This window comes from Dermacentor albipictus, chromosome 10 (genome assembly GCF_038994185.2).
Source record: "Dermacentor albipictus isolate Rhodes 1998 colony chromosome 10, USDA_Dalb.pri_finalv2, whole genome shotgun sequence".
Taxonomy (NCBI): domain Eukaryota; kingdom Metazoa; phylum Arthropoda; class Arachnida; order Ixodida; family Ixodidae; genus Dermacentor; species Dermacentor albipictus.
Genome location: NC_091830.1, coordinates 98,933,374 through 98,959,268, shown reverse-complemented (window position 1 = coordinate 98,959,268; position 25,895 = coordinate 98,933,374). Strand labels below are relative to the sequence as shown.

Here is a 25,895-nt window from a genome sequence, read left to right as displayed (position 1 = left end):
AGTCATATTTAAATGTGTCTCTCTTGGTCCCTTTGTAAACTTGAGAAAGGGTTGGTGTTATAAAAGATTGGCAATAAATAGGCAGATTTAGACAGTGTAACAGCATTCCCTTCCATAGCAGAAAATGACAAGAACGTTACAAGGAAGTATAGGTGGAGCCAGATCAAATATGTTGGTTAGCAGTTTCATCTCGCATCTATGGCATTGTGGTGCTAACCTGAAATGTGGCACTGCTATGTCGCACATTGATAAAAAGGTTTAGTTACCATGAATAACATGCATGTACACTATTACAAGGTCTGAGGGTGGTGTTTCAAAGCCTTTTTACAGGTACTTGAGACCCAGGCTCTTTATCTGAATTTTTGTATTTGGTGCATAACTTTTACTGCATACATATGTGAGCACATCTGCAACTCCCTTATCCATCTTAGTGAAATCATCAACCTGACTACACATCTTGCAGAGGTGCTGCTCTGTGCGATATTGTATGGTAGATGAAGCATGACTACAGAGCTCAATGTCATTAAACTGCTTTATGAATTTTTTTATAGGTGCAGCTGGAATTCAGGCTGTTAACAAACACTCCCATAATGCCCAAGCTGGAGCAAGTGCTGCAACCTGTTGCCGAAAAAATAATCAAGACAGCGAGGAAAAAGCGGCACACAGAAAATATTTTTGAAGAATTTGATACCCTAATGAATGCTTCCACCGAAGATGCTGCAGGAGGTAATTTTCATTATCACTAAGCCAACATTAGGGCTTCACTCTGTGTTTAGTTTAGTTCATATGTTTTTCACCGGACCGGGGAAAGAAAACGTAACAGCCGGGAAAACGCAAGTGAGGAAAGCTCCGACAATGAATGAAAAAAGTGCAGCTTTAACTATAGACAATTTATTTCCACAGAGTGCGCTTAGGACTTCAAAAAGTCTACAATGGTGCATTGCCGTTTCTTTCGCTCGCTAGAAATTGCCACACGTTTCTCAATAGCCTGGAAGGCCGCATTGCTGTCAGCGTCACTGTGAGGTGCGACGTACCTGCGGAGGAGGTCCAGAGCCGCGACGGCTTCTCCAAAGCTAGGATTTTGCAACTCCCCGGCATCATGCAGCTCGTGCGCCTCTTAATCACCGCGCCACGGCAACGGACGAAGGAATATCCGCGGGAAATTTTGCCCTCTTTGGCGTAATCACGTTGACGTGCTAACGATTGTTTAGTATTGCTGCGGAGCGCGCGTGTCCGAGCAGCCCGGTTGCGCACGGCGCGGCATGGTTTCACGAGAAATGTAAACAAGGGAGGAGAGCTGGCCCGATAGGCGGAGCAACGCCATGAGCAACGCCAACTTCCGGCTTCACTTTAGCTTCACACAGAGTGACGTCAGGGCCTCTCCCGAATTTCCTTCCTCCGTGAGTCGGCCCGTCCAAAAACCTTGCAGTGACTGTAATCACTGATGATAGTGAGAGCATCTTTCAGAATGGCCACTTAGTGGCTGCCTCTCGAACTGGCGTGCGGTTTCTTGCAGCCAGTTCTATAGCCAAGCCCGGCCAAAACTAGTCAAAAGCCAGAATGGCGGTCGGAGCGCGTTGCCTACTTTAGCCCAGGCGGGTTCGGGGTGCTAAGTTGCGACGTAACAGCGGGGTTCCTTATACATTGGATCCTATGGAAGCTATGCCGGGACCGGATGAAAACGACGTAGCAGCCAGGATAACGCAGCAGTGAGGAACGTAACTGCGGGGTTCTACTGTACTTAGATTTAGGTGCAAACCTGAGAATAAAACATTGAAGCAGTCAAGATGGGTGCCACAATGTTTCCTGAACTTGTTCTTGAGTTTCCACATTATTTCTGTGCATTACAGTTATGACAATAGCAGGGATGAACATTCGTGCATAATTTTTTCACATCTGAAAATATTAAAGTGGGACCTGACTGCGTCATTTCAAGATGCAGTCAAACTTGAGCTATGTCTCGTATTGCTATCGCACGTGTGGATTTGGTCCTGCCGCTTTCACTGCAGTGACATGCAGAAATTTGTTCACATGTGTTGTCATAAGTCCATGTATACTTTCTCGCTTCACATGTTCTGTCAGGAGCAGGTGCGTGGTGGGCTGTGGCAGTGAATATTGCTTGGCTGGGTGTAGTTACCGTGACTGCCCCACAAAACATCATGAGTTGTGTGTTTTGAAAGGTCTCTATATGCTGACTGCAGTGAATAGTGGCTAAAACAAGGCTTTCAAACTGAAGCAAGCAGCATTCACTTTTAGTTCAACTCTATCTGCTTTTTGAGACAGTGTAATTCATGTCTCTTTCAGAGCTGACGCTCACTGCTGCTCTTTGTGTTCTCCCTACGCTGGTGAAAGAGAGAGTTGATGCATTGACCTGCCATTTTGTAAGTCCATCACCATATCATTTATAGCTTGTAGATTACTGGCCATATGAACTGGAATTATGAGGATGCCCGCTGTATTAAATTTTTACAATCTCTTTCGCATGTAAGTTATCGAAAAGCGTTCAACAGTGCATCCATGTCCAGGATGAGTTTTAAAAATGTACAGTGCACAGCTTACCTAGTTTGTAGAATGCTAGCATGAAGCATGAAATATTGCCTGAAGACAGAAAATCTCTAGCTTTTCACAGGGTTTCATAAACAAGACAGTTGCTAACCTGTGGATAAGTTCGTGGCCTTCCTGCGAGCAGTATTTAAATCGAGCAAGTTCCCTCCAATGTAACAAAAATTAAGCTGTTGACTATTGTTGATGTACAATATGCAGATTGTTTCAAGTGTATTTAAGGGGAGACGCTCCTCAAAACAATTTTTAAATATTTGTATTGGAGACATGAAAATTCATCCACTTATAGGGCATTACAAGCACATTTTCAATATGTCATTAGTTTTTTGTGCAGCCGCTATAGTTGAGTTATGTCCTACACAGTGGCAAAGTAGTGTCATATTGTGAGGGCTTTATTGTGTAATAAATTTTTGCAAGAAGCTTTGTGCTGTAGCTTATTTAACTCTTCGTAGACTGCTAAGTGCCGATATATATTCAAACAACATCTACAGTTACTGCAACTATGAAAAAAATTCGGACATTTCAACTGACTTTTTCCACAATCACATGAAAATAACCTTGTGCACTTCTAATTGTCTTATACTAACGAAATTTGGCATACATACTCTTGAAGATATGTACAGTGCTGATATTTAATTGAAATTGTAATATCTTCCTGCATCAGTTGCAAAAGTACAAGGTTATGTTTCATAGAAGGGTTATGGTTCGGGCTAGTTTGTTTTCCATTTTAGATTCGGTGGTACGGTGCGAAGCGGGACAGGGGACAGGAAAAACGAGGACAAGTGCTTACTGCCAACTGAAATTGCCTGGTGCAAGGTGTTAATAGAAAAACAGATGGAAAACGACAAAAATATATATATGCAAAAAACAAAGATAAAAACAATCGAGAAATAAAACATTATGAAGATGCCATCACTGCTCACTGTACGCGCCGCTGCCCTTGTCCAAGAATACCAACTCGCTTCGTGATAAGGCCAGGGATGGCTTGCTTATGCTCAGGCATTCTTCACGTGCCATGCTAGCCAATTCAATGATGATATGATGATGCGCATTCGTTTATCCCTGTGTGTGTGAAGATTGCTTCTGTTTTTTCAAACGGAGAGGTGCAACCGCATGCGCTACAATGCAGGGCTAAGAAACCTTCATTTCCTATTTGCATGTTCACGCAGACGATCTTTGAGGTACCTGCTTGTCTGACCTAAGTAGCATGCGCCGCATTTCAAGGGGATTCTGTACACAACCCTCTGCACATAATCCACGTAACGGTTGCAAACTTCACACTGGGCTTTGTTTCTTGATAGGGGTGCTTTTTCTTGGTGACGACTAAAGCTTGTGTGGGGCAGAAAACAACACATCCACCAACCCGCCCACCGATTTTTTAAAGACGATGGCCGATTTGATGCTTCCATGTAATCACCGCAACCTTACAGTCTTTTTCTTTGGACTGCTCTTTCGTGGCCATGGCTTCACTCTTAGGTTTTCTTTTTCTGTGGATTGCCTCAGCTACTGAGACGAGTAATCCGTCAGGATAACCCGATGCTTTCAGGCGTGTAACTTGTGCTTGAAAGTTTGTGGGGGCAGGACCAGTCTAAAGCGTTAGAGAAGCAGCCCTGAACAATAGCCCTCTTTACTAGTTTACCATGTGCTGATAAGAAGGGCAGTAGTGGTTTGTGCACACAGGGATCATATGTCCAGCAAACATGAGAACACGGGCTTGAGGTCAAGGAAGACGGTTCCTTCCGTTACCTCTACCTCAAGCTCGTGTTCTCTAATGATCATGTTTGCTGGACATATGAACCCTGTGCGCTCGAACCACTCCTGCCCTTCTCATCAGCACACGGTGAACTAATAAAAAGGGCTATTGTTCAAGCCTGCTTCTCTAAAACTGGTCCTGCCGCCACAAAGTAGAAGTTTTCAAGCACAAGTTACACGCCTGAAAGCATCGGGTTATCCTGACGGATTACTCGTCTGAGTAGCTGAGGCAATCCACAGAAAAAGAAAACCTAAGAGTGAAGCCATGGCCACAGAAGAGCAGTCCAAAGAAAAGGACCGTAAGGTTGCGGTGATTAAGTGCAAGCATCAAATCAGCCATCGTCTTTAAAAACTCGGTGGGCGGGTTGGTGGATGTGTTGTTTTCTGCCCCACACAAGCTTTAGTCGTCATCAAGAAAAAGCACCCCTATCAAGAAACAAAGCCCAGTGTGAAGTTCGCAACCGTTACATGGATTGTGAGCAGAAGGTTGTGTACAGAATCCCCTTGAAATGCGGCGCATGCTACCTAGGTCAGGCAGGCAGGTACCTCAAAGATCGTCTGCATGAACATGCAAATAATGTTATGAATGGAAAAGAAGGTTTCTTAGCCCTGCATTGTAGCGCATGCGGTTGCACCTCTATGAAAAAACAGAAGCAATATTCACATAAAGAGGTGATTGAATGCGCGTCATCATTGAATCGGCTAGCATGGCACATGAATAATGCCTGTGCATAAGCAAGCCATCGCTGGCCTTATCATGAAGCGAGTTGGCATTCTTAGACAAGGCCAGCGCATACAGTGAGCAATGATGGCATCTTTATAACAGTTTACTTCTCGATTGTTTTCATCTTTATTGTTTGTTTTTTACACAATTTTTTGTTGTTTTGCCCCTTTTTTCTACATTACACATTGCACCAGGCAATAAAATTTCAGGTGGCAGTAAGCGCTTGTCCTCATTCTTTCCTGTGTCCCCTGTCCCCCTACGCACCACAGAATCTAAGTTATGCTTCAGGGAACTGAGAAAAAAAAGTTAGTTGAAATGTTCTAATCTTTTTTCATAGTTCTAGTAATTGCACATGCTGTTTGGCTGGACATCGGCACTTTGAAATCTACAAAGAGCTAAAGAAGCTAAACAATGTTTTTTGTGAAAATTTAGTACATAAAGAAGTACCCACAAAGGTGAGTATATTTTGCCATGGTACATCACATAGCTCAAAAACAATAACAGTTGCACAAGAAGTAATGACTTATTTGAAATCTGCATAGCGAACTCTTATCATTGGCCGAACTTTGAAACCTCTAGTACAAGTAATAAAAAAAAAGTTTCGAGGACGTCTCCCCTTAATAGTCGGTGCGTTGCAAAGCATTAGGTTTGAGACTGGTTTGAACACCCCACAGGTCTTCCTTCCAGGTGGTCTGTTGCTGCTGGTAGCAGCTGCTCTAATAACGAAGCAGCAAGCCTTGTATTACAATCATTGTATTTAAATATGCGTTCTTTCTTGCAGGACCCTGCCAAGGTACATTATGTACCTACGGTGACGTTTGTTGGGAGCCTGTTGACGGCGAAAGAATTCACCGTGCGTCTGGAGGGCATTTCCATTGAAGAAAATACGCTGTTGGAAGCCATTGCGACCCAAATGGCCCTGTACTGGGTGCTGAACATTGCTTTCCAGAAGAAAGCACAAAGAACTTTTCATCTTTTATGTGAATTACTTGGAGTTTCAAGTGGTCTACGGGATACACCACTCGTCCGTGTAGCTCACACACTTTTGAGCCAGTGAGCCTCTCGTGCCAGTGAGAGGCTCACTCTTTATAAGTGGTCATAGTCATAGTCATACTAGTCGTAATACTAGTCAATAAAGTATTTTGGCACTTTATGGATTGTTTTTGCACAACTGGATATTATTACTGCACTCTACACAACCTGATGAAAAATCAATCAAGGAGTTTTAATGGGGGACATCACGTTCCTTGAAACATTTTTTTCGGTTGCCACTTTGGAGATCTGGTGGTCCCTTGGGGAGCACTCGAAGCAAGCAACCATTGCTTCCTTAGCAAGCATTGTAAAATATATACTGTTGCTCCTTTGAAAGGCATCGGGGAAAAGCAGCTATTGCTCTCAAGGGGAGTATTGGGAAAGAGTAACCGTTGCTCCCTTGAAGAGTATCGGAAGAGAGCATCCGTTGCTTCCTTGAAGAGTATCGGTAGAGGGCAACCGTTGCTCCCTTGAAGAGTATCGGTAAAGAACAACCGTTGCTCCCTTGAAGAGTATCGGGAGAGGGCAACCGTTGCTCCCTTGAAGAGTATCGGTAGAGGGCAACTGTTGCTCCCTTGAAGAGTATTGGGAGAGGGCAACCGTTGCTCCCTTGAAGAGTATTGGGAAAGGGCAACCGTTGCTCCCTTGAAGAGTATCGGGAGAGAGCTACCGTTGCTCCCTTGAAGAGTATCGGGAGAGAGCTACCGTTGCTCCCTTGAAGAGTATTGGGAAAGGGCAACCGTTGCTCCCTTGAAGAGTATCGGGAGAGAGCATCCGTTGCTCCCTTGAAGAGTATCGGGAGAGAGCATCCATTGCTCCTTTGAAGAGTATCGGGAGAGAGCAACCGTTGCTCCCTTGAAGAGTATCGGGAAAGAGCAACCGTTACTCCCTTGAAGAGTAACCGTTGATCCTATGAGGAGCATTGGACAAGAGCAACCGTTGCTCCCTTGAGGAGCATTGGACAAGAGGAACTGTTGCTCCTGAAGGGAGTAACTTCATGGGGAGTAACAGTTCATCCCGTCACAGTTACTCCCGAAAGGGAGGAATGGCTGTGGCAGATCAGTTGCTCCCCTAAAGGAGTAACCTCAATACCCCATTTCCTCCTTTTCTTCTTAGAGTGTACACTCGTCCACTCCTTTATAGTGGAAAGAGCGGCTGCGGCTCTCGCCATGGTGTCAAGGCGGTTGCGTCCAGGGATTAAGACAATTGTGTCATCTGCATACGCTTGGACTCGGACGCCTTCCGGCATGTCCAGCCGCAGCAAGCTGTCAATAACAACGTTCCACAATAAGGGGGAGAGGGGCGATCCCTGCGGGCTTCGCAAGGTGGCCGCCGTACTCACGGCACCCGAATAACATTCGAAGTACACCGAGCGGTCGCATAGAAATGTTTCCAGGAGCCCGAGGAGGTTGCTGGGGCAGCGGCGCTCCCTGAAGTAGCTCAATACGAGGGGGTGCCACACGCTGTCAAAGGCTCCCTGAAAGTCGAGGGAGACCAGCGTAACCGGCGTTCCCCTCGCCCTGTGTTCGCTGATGAATTCGCACAGGGACTGGAGCGCCATAACCGCACTTCTTCCATGCGTAAAACCATACTGCTGCGGGTGGATGTGACGCCGCGTGAGCAAAAAGTGATAGAGGCGTCCGTACATCAGCCGTTCCAACGTCTTCCCAAGGATTGATGTCATGCATATTGGCCGGTAAGCTTGCGGCGTGTCGGGCGGCTTGCCAGGTTTAGCTATAAATATCCCTCTGCCCCTTCTCCACGTCCTGGGGAAGTAGCCGAGAGCGAGCGCCGCAATAAAGATGTTGAGCACAAAACGGTGATGGGATGTACAGATCGCAATCACTGTGTCCGCCGTCAGGGCGTCCGGGCCCGGCGCCGATCCGAGGACCAATTTTTCAAATGTCGCTTCGACCTCTCCCGCAGTGAAGCTACAATCCTGTACTGGCGACATGTAGGGCAGCGCGTTCTGGGCGCGAATCTCCCGGTGCACTGGTAGATCCGTGGCGTCATCATCCCTCGCTATCAGCGTGCTCAAGAGAAGTTCCGCGAAATGGAGAACACTGTCCGTGCAGCCGCCCTCCGGTCGCTTAAGCGGCGGCAAAAGCGCCCGCGCGTGAGTCCTGCCAAATGCCGCCCGGAAAGGTGCAGAAAACAGCGACTTGCGGCTACAATCGGCGCACCGCTCGCTCGCGTCTTGTTCTTTAGCGCGTTCTATGCGGCGGCGGAATTTCGCCAGCGCCTCGCTGTATATCTGACGATGGAATGGTCGAAGGGCGTCATCCCGGCATCGCTGAAAGCGGCGTCGGAGGGCCCGCGTTCGACGCTTCTCTAGCTGCAGCTCTGGGGTCCACCAGCTTCTACCCGGTTTATGCGGGATGGCCGGCCGAAGATGTTTGGTGCGAGTTTGTTCAATGACGGTGTACATCTTTTCCAACAATGCGTCGAGCGCCCGCGGCGAACGGATGTCCGCGCCTGCTGCCCGCCGGAACCAAGGAACCTCTCGTAAGTCCGCGACGAAGTTCAGGCGGCCGCACTTCGTGAGGCGTTTGCCGCGCACGGTGTCGCAGTACAGGATCAGGTCGATGGCCCTATGCTCCGAAAACGTTTCGTCCGATGACACACTCCACCTGTAGCCTCGACGGACGAGCGCAAGGAGTCGCGAGGGTTACATCGATCCAACTGTCGGTGCAGAGGGTTGAGTAGGTGGGTGGGGACGCCGCGTCATTCAGAACTACGAAACCGTGCGCCGCCACACATTCAATCAGACGAGAGCCGCGGTTGTCCTTGGCCTTCGGTCCCCACATGGCGTGTTTCGCGTTGAAGTCACCCATTACCAGGACCTCAGCTGTCTTCCCTCGTTCAAGACAGTCCGATATCTCATCTAGCGTAGGCTCTAAGGGGACGTGTGGCGGCGCATACGCAGCAACCAGCATCCATTCGCGGTCCTTTGTGGAGCACTTCACCGCGACCACTCGCCGAGACATATGCACGGGAAACACATCGAAATTCGGCCGACGGACGAAGACGGCGCTCAGGGGTTCCTCCTCTTCCCCGAAATATGAAAAATCTGGCGGTAGCTGCGGCCTCGCCCTTTTTGCGCATGGCGGATCGTTGATCGCCGCAATAGATATGTGGGCCTCGTCCATCCGCCGCGTCGCGGCCGTCAGCGCGCGCCTGGCGTGGTCGAGGTTTAAGTGCATGATGTAGGTTTCCGCAGGCAGCCGCGCACCGACGATCGATCGGGTGCTTCCGCGACGCTCGCCAGATGTCTGATGCGTCGCCATCGCCGCGCCCCCCGGCCCCACGGCACTCCCTTTACCTCGGGTCGCCGTAGCGGGTGCGCGCCCTGAGCCGCGCCACCTTTTCGAGAAGTATCGGACACTCGGGGAAACCGGTGGGGTGATTCTTTTCCCTGTTGCCCGCCTTATCGCATTCGGAGCAACACACCTCGGCGTCCCCCATCTTGGCGTTACAAGTGACGGCTAGATGACGACCGCCGCACTTCATACATCGCGCCTTAGATGGGTCCGCTTTGTGGGGGCATGTCATTCGTCCGTGTCCGTAAGACGCGCAAAAGGTGCACGTGGGCACGTGCAGGTCCTCTCGCGCGCTAACCGATGTCCAACCCACCGTGAGTTTAGGACGCGATGGAATCTTCCGAAACCCTTCCGGGTCTACTTCTGCGACGTATGATCGCGATCTCGCCCTCTCTCCGAACGTAACACGGACCTTGCACTTGTCAAGGTCGAGGTCAAGACCGCGATTACGCTCGTTGAGCGTGCGTAAGAATTCATCTGGGCCGATATCGGGATCTACCCCCGTGAATTTAACGCAGGGGTTGCGCTGTTGGGCGACGCGCATTATGATGGCCGCGCGCGTGACCGAGTTCTCAGCTATGGCCTTCTCTAGGTTGTGTAGCGATGTTGCATTATTTGTAAATACGGTCAGCCCGTACCTCGTTCGGTGTATCGTCACGTCCGTGATGTCTTTTGCGAGTGGGTCGACGTTGGTTTTGAGCAGCCGGAGGACGCCTCGCGCCGGCGTCGCTGTCGTCCCAACCGGCGTGAGGAAGGCAACATGTTTGTGTGTGGCACCGGGCCTCCCCGCCACGGCGCCCACCGCCGCAGCAGCACCGGGTCCACCGCCAACCGCGCCGGTAGCGGACGCGAGGCCCGCCTTCAGCGCGGCCGCGTAATTCATGCGGTCCGCGGGTGCGTCCGCCGGGCCTCCCGCGCCCGTGGGCGCAGCGACCGCGCACGCAGGGATGGTAGGGCCACGAGCCGCAGGCCCCGGGCCAGCCGCCACGACCGTCGGAACGCCCAGGCCAGCCTCCATGACGGCCAGGCGCCGCTGCAGCTCAGCGGCCTCGCGACGCGCCTCGATGAGCTGGCCCCTCAGCGCGATGGCCGCGCCGCGCTCCGTGGCCGTCGCCGCTCGCAGCTACGTTTTAACGCGATAGCGTTAAGGAGCTCGTGTCGCAGAAAAGCCGGTGTCGTCGGCGTCGGTGTCGGCGTTTGCGGCGTTGACCGTGAGCGTTAAATCACGGCAGGCGCTTCATAAATAAAAAGCAACTTCCAAGATTGGCCCGGTGGGAATCGAACCAGGGTCTCCGGAGTGTGAGACGGAGACGCTACCACTCAGCCACGAGTTTGATGCTTCCAAGCGGTGCAAACGCGCCTCTAGTGAATGCGGTGTTGCCTTCGAAACGAGCCGTGGAAAGTTATACTGCGGTGTATATCGGTAATTATGAACATGTAACGTACAGAAGTCACAATTACACGAGTTGCGAAGTGCGTTTCCGCTGCATTTCTTCTGCGCTTTCCGCACACGCAGAGCCATCTTGCGGCAAACACAGAAGACCCCCTCCTCTCAATGTACGGCGCTGCCCCGACAGGAGGCGCGCCGCGCGCGCATTGGGACCGCTGCCAGGCGCGTCGCGGGACTCCCTCTCCCCTGACGACGCTTCGCCGTGCTCCCGGTTTAGATCACTATCTATCTCTCTGCCCGTGCCGATCACGACGTTTGGCTGGCGTAGATCGTTTCCCCTCTGAGACACCGAGTTCTTTGGTTCGTTCCGTTCGCTCAGGCGCACGTTTCGTTGCCGCGCCGAACGCTGCGTTGCTCGACGCTCACCGCGTGATAGGTGGGCGCTAAGTCCGATGCGGGGCGCATCGTAAGTGATCGCTGTGCCGTAGCGCATTGTCTTATACCCCTTGGCGGGTCGACGGGAACGCTGTCGCGTCCCACTCTTGAAGGCGAAGCTTAAGCGTCCTCCAATTTTTAAATTCGGCGCAGATGCCGGCCATCTCAAAGAGCCGCGTCAGGAAAAAGGTACGCGCCTCCACGGGCACGCGGTTGGCCGGGAGGTTGCAGAATGCGACGGCCTCCTCGATGATCGTGCGCAGCCGACCCCGCGCCGTAGAACCGGGGTCGCCGGGAACCGCCGCCGCCACGGCCGTGCCCTCCGACACGGATGAGAGGGCCTCCTCCTCCTCGCCACCACCCGCCGGTAGCCGGGCCTCGTCCTCGGTGGCTGGGAGCTGATCGACCAGCTCACTGAAACGCGCGAGAACCGCGTCGCCGCCCTCTGAAAAATCAGAGCCCCGCGAGCGGGGCGACTCCCCGGTGGCCGACGGCCGCGGGGGGGGGGGGGGGGGAGCGGGGCGGCGACGCGGTCTTGCCTCTGCGCGAGCTCGGCATGGCCAGGCTCAGGCTCAAAGGGTATGAGCCCTGGCCATTTTGTGCCCGGTGGCCGGCCGAACAAGGATTCACTCGAAAAACGAAAATAAAGCCCTTCCCCGCCCGGTTTTTGCGCCGAATCGAGTCCCTGCACGTTTAAAAACAACCCCTGCTAAAATTTAGAGATGCCGAATGTGAAATAACTTGTTTTTGCAGCGAAAATCAAGAGACCGATGGAACCGGCCGGTCAGACACTTGCACGAGCGCTCGTGCAAACTTTATTTCTTTTGGTCTCTACCGAGCCGTATACGGTGAACTGGACGTGGCAACGCTTTTGACGCCTTAGTCCGGTCATGCACTCTAATAAAAAGCCATACAAAAATCCTTTTTGGAACCCGTCCTCGCGTTTACCTCTGCCCCTTCAAACAAGAAATAGTCTCCGTCTTGTTTGTTGGGCTGAGCTTGCCCTGGCGCTATTGAATTATCATGGGGCGGGTGTACCGCCCCGGCCGACTACTTCCCCGTCATTCCTGAAAGCAAAGGCAAAAATAAAGGGTGGGGAGAACCTGTCCCTGCAAAAATGCATACCAGGTTTAAAGCCAATTAAAAATAAGTGAAAAGGGGTTTTTAATTAATACCCAAAGCGCATGTTTTTGGGAAGAAAAGCCAATTCGAAAAAATAAAATTGTGGGCTAATGGTAACGCGTATGTGTCCTGAGGTGTCTCAGCGAGGGCAGAAGCCACCGCGCCGGGCATTTAATGATCGTGAATAATGAGGCTGAGACGAGGTGGCATGGGCATGCCGTAAATGATGTGAAAGAGGAGAAAAATTAAAGTGATAGAAAACAAACGAAATTAAAAGAGAAAGAAATGTGGACGAGTGAAAATGACGATGGTACAAATGTTCGTCTAGGCTGGTGATTGCCTCCGGTCTCTGTCGGGCACGCCCACGCGCCCCCAAGAGGGCGCGCGTCAGGCGGCACTTTCGATGCCGGGTGCCGGGAACACCCCCGGCGTCGTTGTTTTTTTCGTCCGTGCGGCGGTTCCTCGCACCTACAGGAGTGCCCGGTGCGGCGTTCGGCGGGGGCCGCCGCGGACTTCGGGGGTGATTCCCGGCGTTTCACCCGACGCGAGGTGTTGACTGGAACCGCCAGGTACGTCCTCGCGCAGACCGGGGCCTTCCGGACGTCACGTCCGCCCTGCCGAATCGACGAATGTGGTCCGCCGCTCGGCCGGGGCGCCCCACACTCCAGGGGACGCGTCCTGGCGTCGCGCGCGTAAGAGGACCCGGCGTCTGGCGTCAGGGACGCCCCCGGCGACTTTGCTCACTGGAGGTGATCTTCCGATACGTATCTACTAATGACGTCACGTCCTGTCTCAGCTCCGAGGTCTTCGGGGGCGCCTCCCGGCGCAAGAGGAACACTTAAACAGATCACGTCTCCCGAAGGAAGGAACACTTAGATCGCGTCTCCCGAGTTCGTGGACGGTGCCTTGAGTCTGTGCACTGGTGGGATTTTATCTACTCTCCGGCTCTGGCGCGCGGATCTGCTGTGAAGCAAAACGTTTTTGCCACCCTTCCCGAAGGCACCGCACTCATCCAGACACGCATACATGGTTATCGCAGTTCAACGAGAAAAGTACTACTGATAGAGTTCAGGGAAAACCTGGTAAATGAAATCACTGTGCAATTTTATAGAAGGAAAAACAAAAGGTTATTAAAGATAGAAAAATCGAAAAATCAAACACTTGAAATAAAAGGAAGTTAAATGCGATGGAATATAGCGATATAGATATGAACACTATTTCACTGCACTTATAGAGCGTCCTCGCGGTGTCTTTTCGTCTAGGCACAAAGTGCGGCGAGTCACACCATTGGCGCGTCTGTTTCTTCGAAAGTCTGTCGCCGTTCTTCACCACGTTCTGGCGGCTCTCTTGTACACGCGCACACCTGGCTATCGGCGTCTGCTGAACGGGTTAACCGCATTCACCAACACGCATCCGCGTCCGACGCGCTCCGTCGCACTCGTTCGCGGCTCGGTTGTGTTGCTCTGCCTAAACCAACGAGCACCGCGCCCCTCCTTGCGTCGGGCGCCCAATGGAATAACCCGACAAGCGCAAATGTGTCCTCTCTGTCATTGCCAATGCGTGTGGCGCGTCCCGACGTCATCCCCTCGACGGTGGAGCCAGTCGGCCTCCCGATCAGACGTTGGGGGCGTGCCCCAGTGCTCGATTAGTTCAATTTGGCGGATGTGTGCCCGCCAGCGCGAGCGGCTCGCCTCGATATCATTTACATCGTGGCAGGGCCAATCAGCCGCGCGACGATTCTCGGGGGGGGGGGGGGGGGCGTTTTCCTTGGCGCGAGCAGTTCAAACTAGCGAATGCCTATTCGTCGACGCGTTTGGCGCGTCCTGGCTTCGCTCGCTCGGCAGCCTCAGCGATCGAGCCGGCGCCCCTGCAACGCTCGCCATAACCCCGACGCGTCCCCCATCCCGGAAGCCCCGCCGCGCGGCGCTCCGACTACGCCGATTCGCCGTAATTGGTGCGCGCTCTTAGGCGCGCCACCCGTCCCACAAGCACGGGGCAATCTGGAAATCCTGTCGGATGGGGCGCAGCGCTGAGGCCCGCCCTGTCACATTCTGAGCATCGCACCTCGGCATCGCCCATTTTTACTTTGCAACTGGCGGCTAGGTGGTTGCAGCCGCACTTCGTGCATCGCGCTTTGGTCGCGTCCGCTTTGTGAGGGCACGTCGTGCGCCCGTGCCCATACGTCGCGCAATACGTACACGTGGGCACGTGCAGGTCTTCGCGGGCGCGCACCGCCGTCCATCCTACTGTCAACCGCGGTCGCGTCATGACTTTCGTGAACCCCTCCGGGTCCATTTCCGCCACGTAAGTCCGCGTACCCGCCCTCTCTCGAAACGTGACTCGGACCTTACAACTATCGATATCGAGGTCAAGGCCCTCGTTGCGCTCGTTCAGCTCGCGCATGAAGTCGTCCGGGCCGATGTCGGGATCCACTCCGGTAAATTTAATGCAAGGATTACGTGGTTCACCAAATCGCATTACGATTGATCTTTGCGTGACCGGATTGCTGTTTATCGCTACCCCTAGGTTAGTTAAAGACTGGCCGTTGTTAGTGAATGCGGTCAATCCGTACCTCGTTTGACGGAACGTCACGTCTCTGATGTTCTTGGCTTTGGGGTCTATGCTGTTCTTTAACAGGCGGAGCACATCCCGCGCCGGCGTCTCGGTCTGCGACATCGGTGTCAAGAAAGCGACGCACTTGTGCCGCACGCCGAGGGTCCCGGCGCCCGTCGTCGCAGCGCCAGCGGGTCCGCCGCGGGCCGCGCCGGTCGAGGGCGCGAGGCCCGCCCGCAGAGCGGACGCGTAGTCCATTCGTCCGGCAGGCGCCCCCACCGAGCCGCCGGCGCCCGAGGGCGCGGGAACTGCACCCGCGGACGCGGCAGGGCCGCAACCAGCAGGCCCCGGGCCGGCCATCGAAATCGCCATCGCCAGCCGGGCCTCGGTGGCCGCCAGTCGACCATGCAGCTCGGCCGCCTCCCGCCGCGCCTCGGCGAGTTGCTCCCGCAATTTGCGGGCCCTACCTCCCTCCTTGGCCGCCTCGTTCTGCACCGCCGCACAGGCTGCGGTCGCCTGCAAGATCTTGGTTGTTAAGAAGCACCTTGACTCCACCGAGACCCGGTTGGACGGCCGGTTGATCCACTCGAGGGCCTCTCGCTCGATCACGTACATCCGGTCCATCGCCTTGGTCGCGTCGTCGTCCTCTGGAAGCGCCGCCGCCACTGCCGTGAGAGCGGACTTCTCGGAAGCCGTGGACATCACCTCGTCCTTGTCTGTACCGGCGGCCCGGGGTTGGTCTTCGTCCGCGGGCGGCAACTGATCGACGAGTGCACATCGACATCCCGACATCGGCCCGGAATAAGTAAACACGAAAGTCCCGATTCACACACAGTCTTCGTGACAGCACACTGTGCCTGACGACGGGCCGGTCCGCAGCCACCATCGCTCCGAGACACTCCCGGCACGCCGAGGGGCGCGCAGCCAGTCCCGAAGCAGGTCCGGCCACAGCAGACGCCACACGGCCGCCCCGCGCACGCTGCGACACACCCGGCACTACCCGACAGCTCGCAAAAAGGGCAGCCGTGCACGACGTGCCCTCCCCGGCACAAGGACCGCCGCTCGTTCTCTCGGCAGAGCCGGCAGAGGCAAAAGCCCCGCCCTACTCGGCCAGGGGCCGGCTCGTCCAGAGGACAGTGTCACGACCGGTCCCCCGGCAGACGGCCACTCGCACGCGCGCGAAACAACCCGAATGGCGGCGAAATACGAAAGGCGAGAGGGCGATCTGTCACGAAAGTGGCGCAGGCGACCGCGAGCCGCCGCGCCCGACGTACGGTGTTCCGCCCCGGCGCGCCGCGCGGCCTACCAAGCGTCCGGCGCCACCCCGACCCCGGCCTGGTCGGGCATGCGATCACTAATAATTCCAACCATCTCCGCGAGCAGCGAGCACGCCGTCCGGTCCCTGAGGAGGCGCGGGTAATCGCCCGGCGCGAGAGCACTACTGGACGCCCGTATCCGCTCCACTATATCAGTCGTTAACGCGCAGCTCTCGAAAAAATGCCGTGCGTCCCGGCAGGTCGCCCCGCAGGGGCAGCGCATGTCTTGCGAGATGCGGAAGCGGTGGAAATAGTAGGGAAATCTGCTGTGGGCAGTAATGAGATACGCCAACCGCCGAGGCGGCGGGAAGTCCCGCGGTATGTGCGTGATATCCGGCACTCCGACACAGTTCGGTGTCGGAGTGCTCCCCGCGCCACTCCACGGCCCATCGCGCTCGCACAGCGGCCGAGAACGCGGCCCTCACGACCCGGAAGGACCGGTGCGACCTTCGGTCCATTCCCGAGATTGCCGCAGAGCCCGCCGCCAAGTGCGCCAGTTCGTTCCCAAAGATGCCCCGGTGGGCGGGCACGTGGAACAACGACAAGGCGCCCCGTCTTTGTAGACGGTACAGCGCGCTCTGAATGCTCGCGACGCGCGCGTCCCTGGTGACCACGTTACACAGCGCGGCGAGCAGCGACAAGTTGTCGACGTAAATATGCGCCGGAGGCTCCCACGCGTGTGTCTCCAGATAATTCAAAGCCTCGGTTAGCGCTGCCACCTCGGCGCAATAGGCGCTCGAGGCGACCGTGAGGCGAAATTTGCGCACGGCGACGATCGAGCCCCGCGGCCTCAACACCACCACCGCCGCGCCCGCGGACCTCGACGTGTGGCAGCCGTCGGTATACACGTGCGTGCTCGGCCCGGACGACCACGCGCGAGCCGCCGCGACGTCAAGCCGTGCGAAGGGAAACCCACGCGCCTCCGATGGGTGGGCGCCCCAGGCATCGTGCGGGTATTGCGTCTCGTCAGGCGTAAAGGTGTGTGCGCCGAACGTGACCGTGCGTCGCATGCGGAACAGGGCAAACTCCGCGTTGAGCCTGTCGAGCTCCAGCCCGATGGGTGGCTGGTTAGCGAGCACCTGCAGCGCGGCCGTCCATGTCGTGCGATACGCGCCCGTGATCGCTAGCAGCATGGTGCGCTGCACCGTGATCATGCGGGCCTTGAGCCGGCAGTCAGGTGACGACGACCACCATATGGGGGACGCGTATGCCGCCGCCGGCAGGAGTACCTGTCGGTACAGGCGGCGCCGCATGGTGGAGTCCACGGTGGTGTGCATCCGCATGAACGACAGAGACTTGATGGCAAGCGTCTCTGCTTTCCGCTGTAGGTGCTCGGCGTGCTCGAAGAAAGACAGGCGCCTGTCCACCACCACGCCCAGGAGCCTGACAGACGAGCGAAACGGGAGCCCCCTCGCACTGCCCTGCAACCGGATGGTCGGGTGGCTCTTCTCCATGCCCCCTTTTCCGAAGGAGAAGAGGACGCAGAAGGTTTTGTCGCTGTTGAGAGCGAGCTTACAATCGGCCGTCCACGCCTCGATGCGACGCATCGCCTTCCCCGCGGCCTCCATGACACGCGCCCTATTCTTACCCGGCACGAGTATGATGGTGTCGTCGGCGTACGCCTGCACCCGCACCCCGGGCGGCATCGGCAACCGAAGCAGCCCGTCCACAACCACGTTCCACAGGAGCGGGGAGATGGGTGACCCCTGCGGACTGCCGATCGACGTCTCCGCCGAGACCGAACCGGCGTGCGACGCGTACTCAACAGTGCGGCCCTCCAGAAATGAACCGAGCAGACCGACCAGGTTGGCCGGGCAACCGCGGTCCCTAAAATACTTAATGACGAGGGGGTGCCACACACTGTCGAAAGCGCCCCGGAAGTCCAGCGATATGAGCACCACGGGCGTGCCTTCGGCTTTGTGGCGCCTGATGTAATCGCACAGCGGGTGCAGCGCCATCACCGCGCACCGTCCGTGGGTGAAGCCGTACTGGTGGGGATGCGTGTGACCGCGCGACGAGGCGAAATAGTACAGCCGGCCCTGCAAAAGCCGCTCGAGCACCTTCCCCAGGATGGAGGTCATGCAGATCGGCCGGTACGAGCTCGGCGAATCCACCGGCTTGCCGGGCTTTTGGATAAAGACCAATCTGCCCTTCCTCCATGTCCTGGGGAAAAGTACACCAACCGCAGTGCCGCGTTCATCAGCATACACGCGAAGCGCGGGTGCGCGGCGAATAAATCACCGACGACCTCGGTCGTGAGGATGTCCGGACCCGGAGCGGAGCCGCGCGGCATTCTACTGAGCACCGCCTGAATTTCACCCAGCGAAAACGGCCTCTCCCTCTCAACCGTGGCGTACGGCCGGCCAACAGCCGCGCGGATCTCGGCATGCGCGGGCGCGTCCGTCTCGGGCCTGTCGCGCGCGAAAAGGTGGCGAAGCAACAGCGACGCCGACTCGAGGACGCTCGCCGTCCGGCCGCCATCCTGCCGCGTCAGCGGAGATAGCATGACTTGCGACCGGGCGGCCCCGAAAGCCAGGCGACCGCCGGCTGTACTGGTTGCAGGCCTCCCTGTCTGCCTCCTCCTTAACGCGCGCCACGTCTCGGCGGTACTCCGCCAGCGCCCGGCTGTACTCGCTGCGAAAGAGGGCCCTCAGCTGAACGCAGCGACACCGCTGAAAACGGCGCCGCATCGCGTTAACCGCCCTGCGTCGGCCGTCCAGCTCGGGCGTCCACCACGATTTACCGCCCGCCCCCCTCCTCTCGCGCGCCGGCCGAAGTTGCTTGAGGCGCTCGCGATCGATGACGATGTAAAATTTCGCGAGGACCGCGTCCAGGGCGGCCGGCGAGGCGATGTCCGCGCCTCCCGCGCTCGCGAACCATCGCGAGTTGCGGACAGCCTCCAACCACAGTCGCCTGCCGTAGTTGGTGAGGCGCCTGCCAGTCGCGCACGCGCCAGTGTGGACGGCGATTTCCAAGCGTCGGTGCTCCGATAGCGTCTCTTGTTCGGAGACGTGCAGCCGCGCCGCACGAGCGTCGGCGACGCGAGGGTCCCGTCAATCCAGCTATGGACGTATTTAGTGACGTACGTCGGGGGCGAGGACGCGTCGTGAAGGACCACGAGGCCCGCAGCCGCCGCGAACTCGATCAGCCGAGTGCCCCTGTCATCTCCCTCGCGAGGACCCCACAGGACGCTGTGCGCGTTGAAGTCGCCCATGACCAGAATGTCGGGCGTGCGACTTCCGTCGATGGCGTGCGCTAGGTGTTCAAAAACGTCGTCCATCGTCCTGTGGGGCGGCGCGTACGCGGCCACGACCGTAATCACGAACTCGCGCGACGAGCATTCCACCGCGACCACCAGTCTCGACACGTGTCTCGGGAACACGTCGAAAGACGGCCGGCGCACGACGATCGCACACAGCGGGCCGTCGACCGCCGCGTACGCCTGGTAGTGCGGCAGAAGCTTCGGGAGCTGACCCCGCTGTGTGTACGGATCTATAACGGCCGCCAACACGCAACCCTCTCGCGCCATATGATCCGTCAGCAAAGCCGTCGCTCGGCGGACGAGGTCTAGCGTCAGTTGACACACCTGAATTGCGCCGCCGGCCCCATCCGCTCCCCCAGGGCCACGGCTCCCCCCCTCACGCGGCCGCCCGCGCCGCTCTATCGCGGGGGGCCGTAGTTGGTGCGGGCCCTGAGGCGAGCCACCCGCTCCATGCGGATGGGGCACTCGGGGAATCCCGCGGGATGGGACGCTTCGCGGCCGGCCTTTCTGCACTCATTGCAGCAGACCTCCGGCTGCCCCATCTGCACGCGGCACGTCACGGCCAGGTGCTTGCCGCAACATTTCATGCAGACCGCCTTCGTAGCGTCCGCCTTGTGCGGGCACGTCGTCCTACCGTGGCCGTAGGAGGCGCAGAACGTGCACGTGGGCACGTGCAAGTCCTCCACCGCTCGCACCGCCGTCCAGCCTACCGACAATCGGGGCCGCTTCATAATGCGCGCGAACGCGGGCGGGTCAACCTCCGTGACGTACGCGCACGTACCCGACCTCTCCCTGTACGTCACGCGCACCTTGCACGCGTCGACGTCCAGGTCGAGGCCCGGGTTCCTCTCATTGAGCACTCGTATGAATTCGTCGGGCGCGGCGTCCGGGTCGACCCCGCTAAACTTCACGTGGGGATTCCGCTTCTCGCCGACACGGACTAACAACGAGGAGCGCGTGACCGAGTTCTCCGCGATCGCCGCCTTCAGATTGTCTATCGATTCGCGCGCGTGCGAAAAAACTGTCAGGCCGTACCTTGTGTGCCGCAGCGTGACCTCCCTGACGTTCTTGGCGGCCGGGTCGATGTTCGTCTTCAGCAGGCGCAGAGCATCCCGCGCCGGCGTCGTCGTCGGTGCCGTGGGCGTGAGGAAGGCCACGTGCTCGAACGCCGGCGCCGTCCGCGCGCCCCCGCCGCCCGCCGCCACGGCCGGTCCGACGCCGCTCGCCCCCGCCGCGGGCGACGCCCTCAGCGCCGCGGCGTAGCTGACGGCGCCCGCCGCCGCGGCCGAAACACCAGGGCCCGAGCCAGCAGCCACCGCGGACGCGCCGGGATCGCGACCCGCACTCCCCGGACCGAATGCCATGACGATAGAGCCGTCGAGGCACCTCTCGGCGACGATGGCCCGTCGCTGCAGCGCCGCGACCTCCCGGCGCGCCTCGACCAACTCGCCACGCAGGGCGACGGCCGCGCCCCGCTCCATCGACACGTCCGACCGCAGGTCCGAGAACAGGTGGGCGATCTCGTAGAGCCGGGCCGCGACGAAGCTGCGCGCCGCGACGGGTACCTTGTTCGCAGCATTCGAGCAGTACTGGTGGATTTCGTCCTCGATCTCGTGCAGGCGAGCCTGCCCCCGCGGCGTCCCCGCGAGCGCGGGAGACGCCACCGCGGTCGCCTGGGATACCGAGGACAGCCGGTCGTCTTCGTCTCCCGCCGCAGGCGGCGCGGTCCAGTTCGTAGTCTCTTCCTGTAACGCGATTGCCGCGAGGATGTCGTCGCCGGCATCGGAGAAATCCGATTTCGGCGACGCACCCGCGCTGGCCGTTGCAGGCGGAGGCGGCGAGACCTTATGGTCTCTGGCGGTATTGGGCATGGCCGGGCTCAGGCTCAAAGGGTATGAGCGATGGCCATCTTGTGCCCGATGGCCGGCCGAACAAGAAATCACCCAAAAATCGAAAATAAAACCCTTCCCCGCCCGATTTTCAGAACGAATGAGGTCCCTACACGTTTAAAAACAACCCCAGCTACAATTTGGAAGTGCCAAATGCGAAATACCTTGTTTTTGAAGCAAAAAGCAAGAGCCCGATTCCGCCGGCCAGCCAGACACTTGCACGCGTGTCTGGCTGGCCGGCTGCGTCGGGCTCCGCGATTTTAGAAGAAAAACCAGGTATTTCCGATTGGCGATGTCCAAATTGTAGCTGGGGTTGTTTTTAAGCGCGCAGGGATCGTATTTGACGTAAAAACCGGGGCAAAAAGGGGTTCAATTTGTGATTTTTCCGCGATTGCCTTGTTGCCGGGTATTGGGCCCAATATGGCGTGGGCTCATACCCGCTGAGCGCCGGCCATGCCCAAAACGCGCAAGGGCACGAACGCGTCGCCGTCTCGCTCCCCCCCCGCGGCCCTCGGCCGCTGGGGAGTCGCCCCGCTCGCGGGGACCCGATTTTTCGGAGGACGGCGACGCGGCCGTCGCTCGCTTTTCTGCTCTCGTTGATCAGCTGCAGGCTGCTGACAGGGATGAGGTGATGACGACAGGGATGAGGTGATGTCCGAGGCCTCGGCGAAAACTGCTGTGACGGCCGTGGAGGCAGCGGAACCTCACGCGGTCTTCACGGAACCTCACGCCCCAGTAAACATTATTTCTTTTGGTCTCTACTGAGCCGTATACGGTGAACTGGACGTGGCAACGCTTTTGACGCCTTAGTCCGGTCACGCGCTCTAATAAAAAGCCATACAAAAATCCTATTTGGAACCCGTCCTCGCGTTTTCCTCTGCCCCTTGTTAGATATGGAGCTGTTTCCTGCGATTACTTCGAGTTCCCCAAACCACTTCGAAACGCAGCACAGCTAATTGAGGAATGCAGAAGCAGGAAAGCACATTCCAGAGGAGCACCAGACAAGTGCAAACAAGTTTGCGGCCCCCAGGTCGTGCGCCGCCGGGATTAGAAGGGGGTCTCGGACAATGGAGCTCAATCGTTCCCCTTCGCCTTTGAAGAAGGCATTTGCCACCACTGCGGAGCCGAGCCACAGGGAGCAGGTGGGCACTCGTGCAATGGAGCATGAGCGCCCCCCCCCCCCTCCTTCTCCTCCTTTGAAGAAGCGGCGACTCTCTTCGCCGGGTATGACACCATCGCACGGGCGCCTACCATTGGCTGAAAGTGGCATCATCTCAACGGACTCCTCCATTGGTCGAACATGACGTGACTTCCAGTGCTCGAAAGGTTTATAAGAAGCCTTCCAGAGAGACCTGAGCATTCTGGGACATTCCCTGATTCACCTCTCTCGAACTTCTTGCCGCGGGCCGCAGCGTCCGAGTTGCTGCCGGCCCGTAATGTCTGTACGACTGTTAATTGACGCTCACCTCTCTGTATATAATGTAGAATAAATCCTCCCAAGTTTGGGGTTTCATCCCGACGTCCGTCCCCCAACCCCTACATCTGGTGGCAGCGGTGAGATCGCCTCCGAATGCATCAGCTGGTGGCAGCGCTACGGATAAACCTTCGTCGTGAGAGATCCTAAGGAACCGGGAAGAGCGAAGAAGAGAGAGCCTTCGTCGAAAGAGGTCCGAAGAAACTGGGAGTAGCGAAGAAGGAGCGAGCCTTCGACCCAGGGAGTCCGGAGGAACCGGGAACAGCGGACAAATGAACCGGATGGCAGGGTGCTGCAACCGTAAGTGAGCGCGTGGTTTTTTTCCTTATGATTCGCCAGACTCAATTGTTGTTTGTTCATTTTGATAGTTCTGGGAATCGGGAGTTTGTTGCACTGTGTATTTGCACAAATTAATTAAGGAAAACAGTTTTAACCACCTGTTGGGGCAGCTGCCATGGATCTTAGAAGGTTGACGAGGTTAGACTTGTTGGTGTGCGATGATTTGGGAGTTGAGGCGGACGAACGGATGAAAACGCCAGCTATCATAAAGGCGATTAACGATAGTGGCAATGATGAAAAAAGCATTGAGCTTGCTTGGGAGGTGATACAGGAGCCACGGGAGCATGTGCGTCGTGAACGTTTGCGAGAGCGTCGTGAACTTAAGAGAGAGTAAGCGTGAAGAACGCGAGAATGAACGGAAGCATGAGCTTCAAGAACTTGCTCTTAGGTATGAGCGTCACGAACGTGAGAATAAACGCGAACGTGAGTATCAGGAACGTAAGCATGAGCGTGAGCAAAAGTATGAGAGAGAGAAGGCAGCACTGATCAAAGAGATACAGTATTGTGATCAGTTATTGGCACAGAGACAACGGCTGGCTGAGAATTCTGTAGGTAGTACAGAGCGAAAGAATGAGGCAGCATCGAGCGGATTTTCGCCAAAAGCCGACGAAAAGAGTAGTGCCTGTGAGATTGGCTGCAGATTCATAGGAAAAGGGAAAAGGCTTGCTGCTAACGATGCCTTAGTGGCAACAGAGGCCGTTAAAGGCCGCAAGGAGAGCGACGAGGTGCTGTGCCAACAGATGACTGTAGAGACAGCTAGGCCAGCTGCGAACAAATTGGCACAGTTACCGCGTGTGTGCGTCGCTGGTTATGTTAGCCAGGTTGCTAGCGAAGAAAAGGGTACTGCTGACCCGACAGACGCGAGCACCCATGTAGAGCCAGATGTGCGTGCAGAAGTGAAGTGCGAGCTGAGCGATGCAGTTGAGGGTAATTCTCAGGATTGCGAGCTGCGTAGCTCAAGAGAATACAACTGCATTGTTCAGGGATCCGTGCGGCTCTCCGCCAGTCTAGATGGCCTAGATAGGGATGATTTAGTTGTTACTGATTCGGACTGTGCGCGTGAGACAGCGATCGTTACCGACGGGCTGTGTGCCGATGCACAGCGTGCGCTGGGCAATGTAGTAGAGGGCAGTTCGCAAGAGTGCGAGTTGTCTAACTCGAGTAAAGCCTGCTGCATTCTGCCAGAGTCGGTTGGGCTCTCCGCCAGTCGAGGCAAAGTGAGAGTAGATTTAAATGTAAATAACTCAGACTGTGCGGGTAAGAGACCGATCCGGGCCGACGAAATGTGTACCGGCCAGCACGAGGCACGAGAAGGCGACATGAAAACGAGTGCAAGGGGAAAGCGCCGTAAAGACCGAAAGACGGTAACTTATGTAGCGCCGCCAAAGATGGCCAGAAACCCAAAAGGGCAGGGCGCGAGGAAAAAGGTGCGGTCGTCGAGGACGATGTTGACGCATCCAGAATGGTCGAGCCACCGGTCAAAGGGGGACCGCGAAGAATGTTCTGCACGGACGCGGACAAAGGGCACGAGGCTGTTAAACTCCTCGTCGTTCCGTAGCTCTTTTCATAGCTCAGCGTGCAGTTCGAAGAAACGCAAGGTGGCAGGACGAGACCAGGTGGGGAGTAGCGACGCGGTCAATCGAGTTTGTGTTGAAAGCGGGGCGCGAGGACGCAAATTGGCAGGAGACCGTAACGTCTTGGGGGAGCTGATAGTTAGTCAGCCCTTTTGTTGTTCCTCGGCAGCCAGAGTAGCTTTCAAACTTCGACCACCCCGGGTTCGACTCAAAGTATGAGTCAGGCGTAAGCGTTTGGAAAGGGAGGCCAAGAGCTTCCCTAGAAGTAAAGCATGTTGTTTTGTTTTTTATTTTTGAGCATCGAAAAGTTTTCGCGATTTGAGACTAGGATTTCTTTCAAGGTAAAGGTATGAGGTTTGTTTATGTTTTGGTTTGAGAAAGCTCCGAGATTTGAAAGACGCGTTTGTGTAAACATGTAGTCTCGCGAGATGCTCATTAATAAGTAGATAGGCTTTTTTTTTTAGTGTGTGAGTAACCTGAGGGTCAAGGTTATTGTTGAGAGGCCTATCGTAACGCGCGTGTTTTATTTAACCTTCTTTCTTTTTAAGTGTTGAATTTTCTAATGTTAAGCGCGTAGATTTTCAGTGAGTGCATGATTTGCACGGAGAAGCGTTCTTAGTTCCATTAGCGCGTGTCCTGTGTGGACGGAAGGAAGCAGACTTTATGACTGGGTTGTTAGTGTGTGTGGAGGGCAGCCGTATTCGGACTTCTCTGATAAGTACGCGTGGAACGAGTTATTAAAAGACGCATTATTTTAAGAGTTCTGCGGAGTGTGTAAGTCCCGCAAGTTTAATTGTTCGTTTATGTCCCGTGTCCTGTAGGACTTTCAGGGAAGAAACGTGAGTAAGCGTGAATGCAAAGTTTGCCTACAATGCAAGTACGCGTTCTGTTTAGTGACCACAAGGCTAGTGCGCTTGTGATTACGTACTTGTGAGGTTGACCAGATTGTTCAGTGGCACCAATAGGTGCGATAAGTACGCCACTGCGGTAGGGTTGGAAACATGCTGTTCGTGTAGTTAGGCCACTTAAGTTATGTTCGGCTGTTTTCATTTGTTGTTTGCAACGTCAACGACATTTTGTTTTGCAGCAACAATAGTACTCTGGTCTTGTCGGCAATCGAGGAGAAATGGATAGCTGTTTGGAAGGGTGGT

General features: G+C 55.8%; 1 protein-coding gene across 5 annotated transcripts in view; it reads left to right on the top strand.

Annotated features, from left to right (window-relative positions):
* Positions 1-6,185, top strand: part of LOC135908018 (uncharacterized) — a 66,428-nt gene extending 60,243 nt beyond the window's left edge. For 4 of the 5 annotated variants that reach the window (XM_070527257.1, XM_065439786.1, XM_070527258.1 and 1 more), the window contains 3 exons: positions 552-726; positions 2,305-2,381; positions 5,820-6,185. In XM_070527257.1, coding sequence (XP_070383358.1) covers positions 552-726; positions 2,305-2,381; positions 5,820-6,095 — 528 coding nt within the window. In that variant the 3' untranslated portion in view covers positions 6,096-6,185. Of the gene's footprint in view, positions 1-551; positions 727-2,304; positions 2,382-5,819 lie in introns of those variants that run through there. The other variant, XR_011509003.1, reaches the window with a different exon arrangement.
* Positions 6,186-25,895: the final 19,710 nt, after the last annotated feature.